This window comes from Pygoscelis adeliae, unplaced genomic scaffold (genome assembly GCF_000699105.1).
Source record: "Pygoscelis adeliae isolate BGI_AS28 unplaced genomic scaffold, ASM69910v1 Scaffold151, whole genome shotgun sequence".
Taxonomy (NCBI): domain Eukaryota; kingdom Metazoa; phylum Chordata; class Aves; order Sphenisciformes; family Spheniscidae; genus Pygoscelis; species Pygoscelis adeliae.
Window position 1 is genome coordinate 824,931 of NW_008824036.1, and position 8,995 is coordinate 833,925.

Sequence of the window (8,995 nt, forward strand, 5' to 3'; positions counted from 1 at the left end):
TTCCTGGTACATACCACACATATTGTTTTTAATAGTGTTTCAGTAGATTGTATTTAGAAACTAGATAAACCCATTGTGATTTTCCAGTCTAACCTATCAAATAAAAAGCAATGATTTTCATTTTGCATGGTTCTGCATCACTCTTGCTGAAGCTGTAATACCTGTGGTGGACCTCTGGGTATGAAAGGTTTGGGTTTAGAATATTCAGGTTTAAAACATGCAATTTGCAAATATCTCTGTATAGTAAGATTGACTGCAATCTGCTCTGGCTGTGGTCAGTAGCAATGCTCTAACAGGAATTAGTTTATATCGGTTAAAGCTTTTTACCGTGTCCGTTCCTCTCGTGGCCCGGACTGTCTTCATTAGATTTGGATTTATAACTCTCCAGCGTCTGCTCTGAAACATCATTTTCTGTGCAGAAAACAAATGTAATTAAGATGATGAGATTTTTCCACGACTCTTTTTCACTCTCTGCCTTGAGCATAAAAATCCTGAGAGACTAGTTATAAAATGGGGGTTCAGTCATCCTGACCATCTAAGAGATATGCTTAAGACAACAATTTTATTGGCTTTTGTGGCACCTTGTGTGTCAGTTGAAGCGTGGCCTGAGGCCGTCAGTTACAGGGACTCTTCAATAGTTGTTTGCAACAAGTCACAGTCACTGTCTATGGGAGAAGGACATCTAATCGGTGGCAGGAGGAGCCTGTCTTGTCTCTGCTTAACAGGCTCCTCAGCTCTCCGGCCCCTCTGAATAAAGCAGCGTCAGCAGTTGCTCGGACAGGGCCATCACCCACCTCTCTTCCACACTCCATGAGCTTTTTTCAGCTTCCTCATAAAAAGCAGGACAATGATGAGCAGCACAAAAATCAGAGCAGCCACCAAGATCGGCAGCAAGAGATTATTCTCCTCCTTTTTGATGCCTTCAGATTCCAGATCTTGCTCTGTAAAAGAGGCAGGTGTATGTTTGTGTTGTTAAATAGCTTCCTGTGAGTCTCTGGTAATTAAGACAAGAACGATATATCCTGGACCAGGCCAGATGAACGTGGTAGGAGAGCAGAAGTCACCTTATTGGACTTAATTTTAGGACATGAGGTCAAATTTTTTCTTCTTGTATGAACAAGAAAAACCAATTGAAATCAGTGGACTTGTGCTCTGGCACAACAAACAGTAAAATTTAACTTTTTTCTAGATGATAAAAATGGTCGTGTTTCTGCGGTCTCTCCGCAAGATTGCAAGCCAGCATTACCCTAGTGTACTGACAAAAGGTTTGGAGGTGGGTATGTGGTCAGAGAGAACCAGCTTGGTGTAAGAAAGCTTACTGCATGTTTGGAAGCTGTCATTAAAGAGTTCGTACCGAAGGTGACGGTGGAAATCACAGTTACATTTTCACTTGGTAGTGGGGCTTCTGTCCTGGCAAGTTCCTCTTCTGTGACATTGCCATTGAATGCTGTTTCAGTCCCTGGAGGAATGGAAAGGAGAACAGTATTTCTCTGAAGGGCAAAGGGGTGCTTAAGAAATACATATTTTCCCAGCAGCTTTGAAGTCCAGGGCACCTGGTACTGCAGCAGAAAGGGACTCGTGGAGCCCTTGACTTAAAGCTCTGTGCTCACTTCCTTAATGCTGCATTTCGTTTTAATCTGAAGACCACCTAAGCTTTATGAACAGAAAATCCTCAGAGTCTCTTACACATTGTTGAACTTAATGGTTCCCATTTACAGCCAAATTAAAACAAAGCTGAGCTTTGACTCTTTGGTCATTTTGGGGCTTTCCCTGTCCATCAGTTTGCTTCACTTGCTTGCAAAACCAGGAAGGAGCATGTATCCTTTTCCTTAAAGCAGATATTTTTTTTGCTATTCATATCCTTGACCACTCTTTTACTGTCTTCATAGCTCACAGCGGTGCAGTCACCCGGTGTGAGAACCCCTGTCCTTTGCCACCGCCACCCATGTCTGATGATGCAAGGTCGTACCGTTGGGGACATGGTAACTCAACGAACCAGCCAATTCTTCCTTTCCTGCTGCAGCTGGCGTTACTTCGGGCCCTGCGCAAACAGAGTTGAGCTCTGACTTTCTTAACACACACAGACAATACATCTTTGCATAATTAACATTGATTTGTAAAACTAAAATGATAATGTGTTCTGTGTCTACCAAAACTTTACGTTCATAAGAGATTTTCTTCCTTATCAGATATGTAAGCACACCTAGTGAAAGTCCTGTTAAAAGATTCAAGCTTTCAATGTATGTTTATCAACATATGTACAAATTGTTTATCAGGATGTAGCCATTCTGTGACGTTTGTAATCACAGATGTAGCACTTTTAAACAAACATAAACAAAGAGTTCCTCTATTTCTAAAACAGCCAATTGATTTTTCACTGCAGGGCCTGTCACACTAAGCAGGTGCCTGTGCCCACCTTGGTGGGTTTTGGCCAACCGGTTTGGGCAGCGGAGCTCTTAATTCTTCTGCTGGAAACAACTCCTCAGTTCGATAACTGCAACCTGCAGCCTGCTATATGCACAGATAACCGTTGTTGTACAGTGCCACCTAGTGCAACCGTCCAGAGAAATCCCAGCCTGGGCTCGCACCATGCTGCGATAGCGGCCCGCCTGGCTGCTGCTGCTAATGCTGATGATGTTCTGCATCTAACGAGAGAGACTTTGTCTGCTTTCGTGGCTGTAAAACTGAGGGCTCCCCGCACAAGCAAGAAATGCTGTGGTTTATGTTACGCGCTTGTTTGTAATGTGGAACGTAATCCTGTTCTCAGTGGCATTTCTGTCCTGGTTTGGTAAATTCATGTAGCTAAGATCAAACTTACAAGTAGATGTGACATCTGGTTGGAGGTTTTGCTGGGTTGGTGTTGACGCTGAGTTGGTAATGACTCGGTCCTCTGGTACTGCAGAAGGGACAGTTGGTTGTTCAGATTCTGAAAGGAACCCCCCCCAAACACATGACAAAATTCAGAAGACAGTTTGCCATTGAACTGATCCTTGAAGAACGAAACCTGCCCTGTATGCTCCACGCTCCGGACTGTTTAGGTGCTCTATCTGAGCAGTGGTTAGACTTACAGTCCTACCCTCCCACCTCCAGCTTCGCTGTCCTCTGAACATATTTAACGCTATGAAATGAGGAAAAAAATGAAAGTGAAACCCTTACCAGTATGCTGTGGGTAGCTTGGAGTGGAGGCTGTGCTGCTGTTCAGATCTGACACTGTTGCGGTCACTGGGGAAAAAACCAAAGCGGTTCTGAAGGCTGTGCAAAATGTCCCTCAGTGCTGATGGCAACTGATGATAGATGCTGTGTTTATCTGACCTGCGCGTTAATTAAAAACAGGCCAAGCAATTAATGCCTACCTGTAGATTGCTCGTTCTCAGAGACACGTGTATCCACCTCTGGCGCAGCTGGTGCAGGATTTGGTTTTGTCACTGAAAAAACCCAACAACAGTACAACTTTCAGAGCACTTTATAAGCATTTGTTGAATCAAGCAATCTAAGGAAGAATGAAGTAAGAATAATTAGATCCATCCTAAAGATGAGTAAATAGGTGGAAGGCAAAATCTACTGTGAGATTTATTAGACAAGCAGCTTCAGTGTTAATTTACAGTATTTACACCCTGCTAGCTTTCCAGGTGGATGTGTCTAATACACAGAAGACATGGGAAGCTCACGGCTTTTTGAGAACACAAACTTTTGAGTTATCTCTAAAGCTTTAGCACAAACATCACCTGAATTCTAGCAGCAGCACTGGGGAACTGACCTGCCTGGGCTGATCTGGCTTACTGTTTAATGAATTTTCAGGTAGTTAAGAAGCAGGAAAAAGCCCCAAAATCTTTGTTTGGAGTTCTTCTTTTGCCCCAGGTAGCCCTCTCATTTAAAAACAGATTCCACACATGGGGCAGTAGACTACGGGCTTCAGCTTTGCATATGTATCTGCATAACTTTCACCACTTCAGAGTGGTAAAATGGGATAGCCTCTGCTGAAGGAGGCGGCAGTACCTGTCCTAGGGAGGTCCTCGAACCGGAAAGATGCCATCAGCTTCTCTTCTCTTAGTGCTTGGTGGTGAACGATGCAGCTGGCTGTTGAATTGGGCCCATAGGCAAGGACTGTCAGCGTGCTGGTTGTGGTCCATTTCTTCCCATCAGCTTCTAACTCGTGCTTAGTGTCACCTATACACCCATTGGAAGAAAACATTGAAGTGCTTTCTAGTCAAGAGCAATTTAATGAAAAACCTTCCAGGTGCAATCTGCATTATTTTGCTGTGCTAAAGCAGCACCTGATTACTGTGCACAAGTGGTTCATTGTGTAAATGGATTACATGGGAGCCCAAAGGCAGCAAGGTCACGTTTTCTTCCTCGGCAGTTGTTTAAGTGCAGACCTCGCTGCACCTCCCGCGCTCAACTCAAAGCCTCTGCTCAGTTTTGTGACTCATGCCAGGAAATTCCCCTGCAGCGCCCTGCAGGACCGCAGCGAAATGTCCAACCACCCACCGGCACTTCTGGTCCTTACGGAACGGAATAAATTGCTTTGCTGTGTGCCACAGCCACGCAGGACCCGCAGCGGGGAGCCTCAGGGCAAGGACCTGCCCTTTTGCAGCACAACCGACATCTAAAGAAGTTCTGATTCTGCTATGCGATATCCCAGGGCACTGAATTTGTGTCTTAGTAGCTGTGGATTTGTTACCCCAAACATAAAACCAAGTTGTTAAATTTGTATTGATGTGCAACATTTACATTTGTAATAAATAAACATTGGTGCAACTCTATTAAATCCTGTACAAGTCCTCCACCATCCCTACAATGCAGGTTTGACTCTTCCCCTTTTGCAGCTGGGGGAAGTTAAACACAAAGATTAATTGCCTTGCCATAATGGATTAGAGAGCACCATGTAACTTGTCTGATGTAGTTCCTAGTCCTCTGGGTAATACTGACTTCTACTCACTTACACGATACGGAAAAATAAAGACGTATTTCACGTGACACAAAGAGACGTGTTCGAATCGCTCTAGTGGAGAGGGAGGTTTTTTCAGATGTTTACCTTAAATGCCCACGGTGGCACAATAATTTCTACTGTCTGTTTATAATGTAGAGGTTCTCTGGAAACAAACTGATGCTTCCTCTTGATCTGTTACCCTTTGTAACACCCTCATTTCTTAAATGAAAGAAATTCCTTGTTTCCAAATTAGCCTTTACAGATAACTTGCAGTATCACATAGACCAGTATTTCTCAACCCTCTTTTCCATCCCCAGCTGGGTCATGTAAGAGCTCTAAAGGACTTAAAAGTGTTTTTGCTAGGAAGGAAATAGTCTTTGTCAGCAACAGCTCAGTAATTACAGCTGGCTCGCCCCTGCTGAGCCCTGGTGGAACTGCCAGTAATTAAGACGTATTAGCTATTTTATAATTAGTATAAATATTTGCAGTAAGTGATTAAAGCTGAGAATGGAAGGGAGAGAAAGGAGTGTTACTCAAAGACAGTCACCCACAAAAAAAGGGAAGGCACGTGCAGAAAGTTTGAGAAACACTGAATTAGGAGAGTTTGTTTTTTCCTTTCAAACATTTCAATTTGCGTCTGCCGCGAGCAGGCCACATGGTGAAATCAGCACCTCTTCATGCAAATATTCCTTCCTCTGAAAACCAGCCACAGGTGAACCCAACCAGCTGGACACGGCACAGGCCCTGTGGTGCTTCATTGCCTTCCCAGGTGCCAGCGGGGTGTGAGGTGGAAGGTGAGATAGTTCTCACTGGTAGGGCTTGCCCTAATGGCTGACTGGGTCAGTGCTACGAAGGCAAGGAGGAGGTCAAGGTAAGTACAGGTTTTTGTTAAAATAAGTGGAGAAATGCGTGGTTGGCTTTCTGTGTTGTGGGAGGTATTTGGTGTCTGAGTTGTGTGTTGTGATGTTACAAGTAATATGCTTTTATCGGGCCAGAACTGACGTTTCAAGTTTAAGGAAACCCCTGTTTTCGGATGAACACTAGGAAAAAATGTATATAAAAAATTGGAGGTGATATATTGCTTCCCTGAACTCTTTACAACTTTACAGCTGGTATTCCCCCAAGCCTGTACAGTCACGCACAGCTTGGCTCTTCCCAAAGACATGCAGGATTTTAGACCCTGCTTTTCCAAGACGCGTGTCCTGCTCCAGAGCACCTTCACCCCTGCAGTCGCAGATAGCTCTCTGCCCTGGCTTTCATGTGGCTCGCTTACCCTGAGTGCAATTCCTTTAAGCATAGGGCTTTAGGCGGTTGCATTAATGCCTGTGTATCTGGCAGCCTGGATATCTTTCTTTAGTCTTGATTTCTAGCTATATTCAGGCCAGCATGCTTCTCTCTTGTTTACTAGAGCTCTTAGTTAAAAAAGCCATTGGGGGTGGTGGGGAGATTACAGGCTAAGCTTTGAATACGTTGCTTGATGATACAAAATGCAAAGAAGAGCTTGTTAATACGTGAAAGAAAATACATTTGCATCTATGGGTATTTTCCTCACACTTTGATACAGATGTGTGTTTCCTCTCCACTGTGCTACAGTTACAGCTAATAAGGTAGTTATTATTAGAACATGGCCTTCAAAGCAGCTATTTATACAGTACACGTCAAATTGAGCTACGTGGCGGCTCTGTTCCTCCTCACGTGTGTCCACCCAGCCGCGTGCAGACCTCTCACTGGGGAGAGCCTCACCGGGCGGTGTGGGCTGTGTTTCCTGAGCTCTCTTGCTTCTGCTAGCGAGCGGCCTGGCTCTGGACAGGGTAACGAGAGGGAAAGGCTGCTGGTGTGCGTGTGAGCTGCTCAGCAAAGCTGAGGAAAATCTGTCTACTGGTCGCAACATGGAAATAGTTACAATGGATTCCTTAACTGACTTTATACTTGGGCTTTGAAAATTGTGCCTCCAGAGTTTTGGTTTAATTTTATTTCGGTGGAATTTCACTCCGGGCTCCCAAGGGACTTGGGTGCCAAGTGCTGTTGTTCTGCACTGAATGTCAGCAAAGCGGATGAGCCCTCTCCCTTGCACAAACGCTGGAATTTAGTGCTGACTTTTCTTCAGACCGGCACCACGGGGGCCAAGTTGTACTAAGTGAGTGGAGGATGAGTGGCAGTCCCAGTTGACGTGTTGCAGAAGGTGTTTCACCCTCCGGTATTTTTAAACGTGCCCAAGGCTGATAAGAAGAAATTGTTAGTAATCAATCCCCGGTCCTTTAACACTTACCAGGGAGCTCTATCCCGTTGTCCAACAGCCAGGTAATCTGGGGCTGTGGTTTACATCCTTGGGTGTAGCAAGACAGTGTAATGCTTCTTCCTGTGTCTCGGGATACTTCCAGTACTGGATTAGAAGGAGCAGCTGCAGCAAGAAGATTTAGAATCAGTTATAGTACATCTTTCTACTTGGTTTTATGAATGGCTGCATACATAGCGTTATTTGGGGGGGGGGCTGAGCTAAGACAAGGATTATCTTGTGTTAAGCACCGTACAATTGCATGCAAAAATGCAGGTCTGGAGTTGAGGAGCTGGCTTTGTTGTTCTGCTCCTCTGCAGCAAAGCAGGTGAAGGAACTTACCTAATACCTCAACAGTCTTGTTCTTGCTTTTGAACAGGATGCCATAGTAGAGGCATTTGTATACGCCTTCATCATGCACTGTTACGTTAGACAGTTGGATGGATAATTCATCCTTTGAATAATGGATAAGTTTGTACCTCTGATCTCTTAAAGCTGTAAGGAAAATAAAACCAGCATGCTATGCGTGTTGGTACATAAGAGGAAGACAGATAATCAAAGCAGTAATGAATGAGGATAGTTTTCTTTATGGCATTTTTTTAATTCATCAACACTTGACATAACGGAGCAGTTCTAGCTAGCTGGTGCTGCAGTAGTAAACTGAAGAAGGGGATGTGTGCTGCCAGTGGGGAAAATGTCATGGTTTTTTTCGCTTTTATTTTCAGGGGGTCTTATTCCTGTGTTCCCAGGTATTATAGCAATTTGGGTTCTTTAAGTGTCTAGATGGATAAATATAAGCGAACATTGGTGTGTGAGGACATGATATGTGGTCAGAAAAGTAATGTGACCTTTGAATATAGAGCATAGTTGCATAAACCGAGGACCTTTCCCTTCCCCATTCCTCAAGCCTTGAAAAAATCACTTCCCCTCTTTGGGTGTATTTTGTGATATATAAATGATAAATGGTCAGCACACACCTCTTTATTAACTGCTTATTAATTGGCTGTTTCGCTTCTCCTATCCCTGTCTAATTACCTTGATTTTAATGAGACCATCTCCTAGGATAACTGTACTCTGCTGTACAGTCCCCTTTCTCTCTCTTGACTTTCTAGTCTTTGCTTCATTCCTCCTGCTGGTTGACCCGTGGGAGTCCTCAGGGTCAGGCCTGCAAGTCACATGGACTTTTCCCCACAATCGCAGCACAGAAAGTGTAACTTTCTGCCCTTAAATTGAACTGAAACTGTGGATGTGTATCAGTCGTTAGGGAGAAAAAGACCTCCAAAACTGTCTTTTTATTTATTTTTTTTAGCTGAGGTCTTGTAAGAATGCAGAGTTGGGAGAAAATCACAGCAGTAGTATAATTTATGGAAGTGATTAAATATTAAAGGATTTTGAAATGACCGTGATGTAAGACTTGTAGCTAGCTTGTCATATTTTTAGCTACAATGAGACTGGAGGGAACTAATTCATGAAGTGGTTTATTGGAGAAGCAATGTGACAGAGATTCACAGTGGTGATTCAGAATAAAAAATGAAGATGTCCATGCATAATGTAAAGCTTGCTTTCTCTCTAAATGAGGACTGTTTTCTTCTGTGTTGTAAAAGGAAAAAAATTCAGTGTCTGACTTATCAAGGATCCAAATGCTTTGCAAACTCCGGTCCTTGTGGGTGTTATCATGCATCTTACTGAAGGATAATTGTGGGATGTTGAAACCATGGGCAGAATCCTCAGGTCATTTAAGACGGATTCTGTTTTGTTCACTCGGGTTAGAGTCTGCTCCTATAGATACC

The 8,995-nt window shown here is 43.8% G+C and overlaps 1 protein-coding gene across 1 annotated transcript in view; it reads right to left on the reverse strand.

Moving 5' to 3' along the window:
• The window catches only part of CRTAM (cytotoxic and regulatory T cell molecule), a 14,393-nt gene that overhangs the window by 536 nt on the left and 4,862 nt on the right, over window positions 1–8,995 (reverse strand). The window contains exons 3-12 of the mRNA XM_009333423.1: window positions 7,548–7,700; window positions 7,200–7,331; window positions 3,997–4,167; window positions 3,354–3,425; window positions 3,157–3,222; window positions 2,819–2,926; window positions 1,970–2,041; window positions 1,355–1,459; window positions 795–941; window positions 328–411 (exon numbers count right to left, since the gene is read on the reverse strand). Of these exons, the coding sequence (XP_009331698.1) occupies window positions 328–411; window positions 795–941; window positions 1,355–1,459; window positions 1,970–2,041; window positions 2,819–2,926; window positions 3,157–3,222; window positions 3,354–3,425; window positions 3,997–4,167; window positions 7,200–7,331; window positions 7,548–7,700 (1,110 nt within the window). The remainder of the gene's footprint in view (window positions 1–327; window positions 412–794; window positions 942–1,354; window positions 1,460–1,969; window positions 2,042–2,818; window positions 2,927–3,156; window positions 3,223–3,353; window positions 3,426–3,996; window positions 4,168–7,199; window positions 7,332–7,547; window positions 7,701–8,995) is intronic.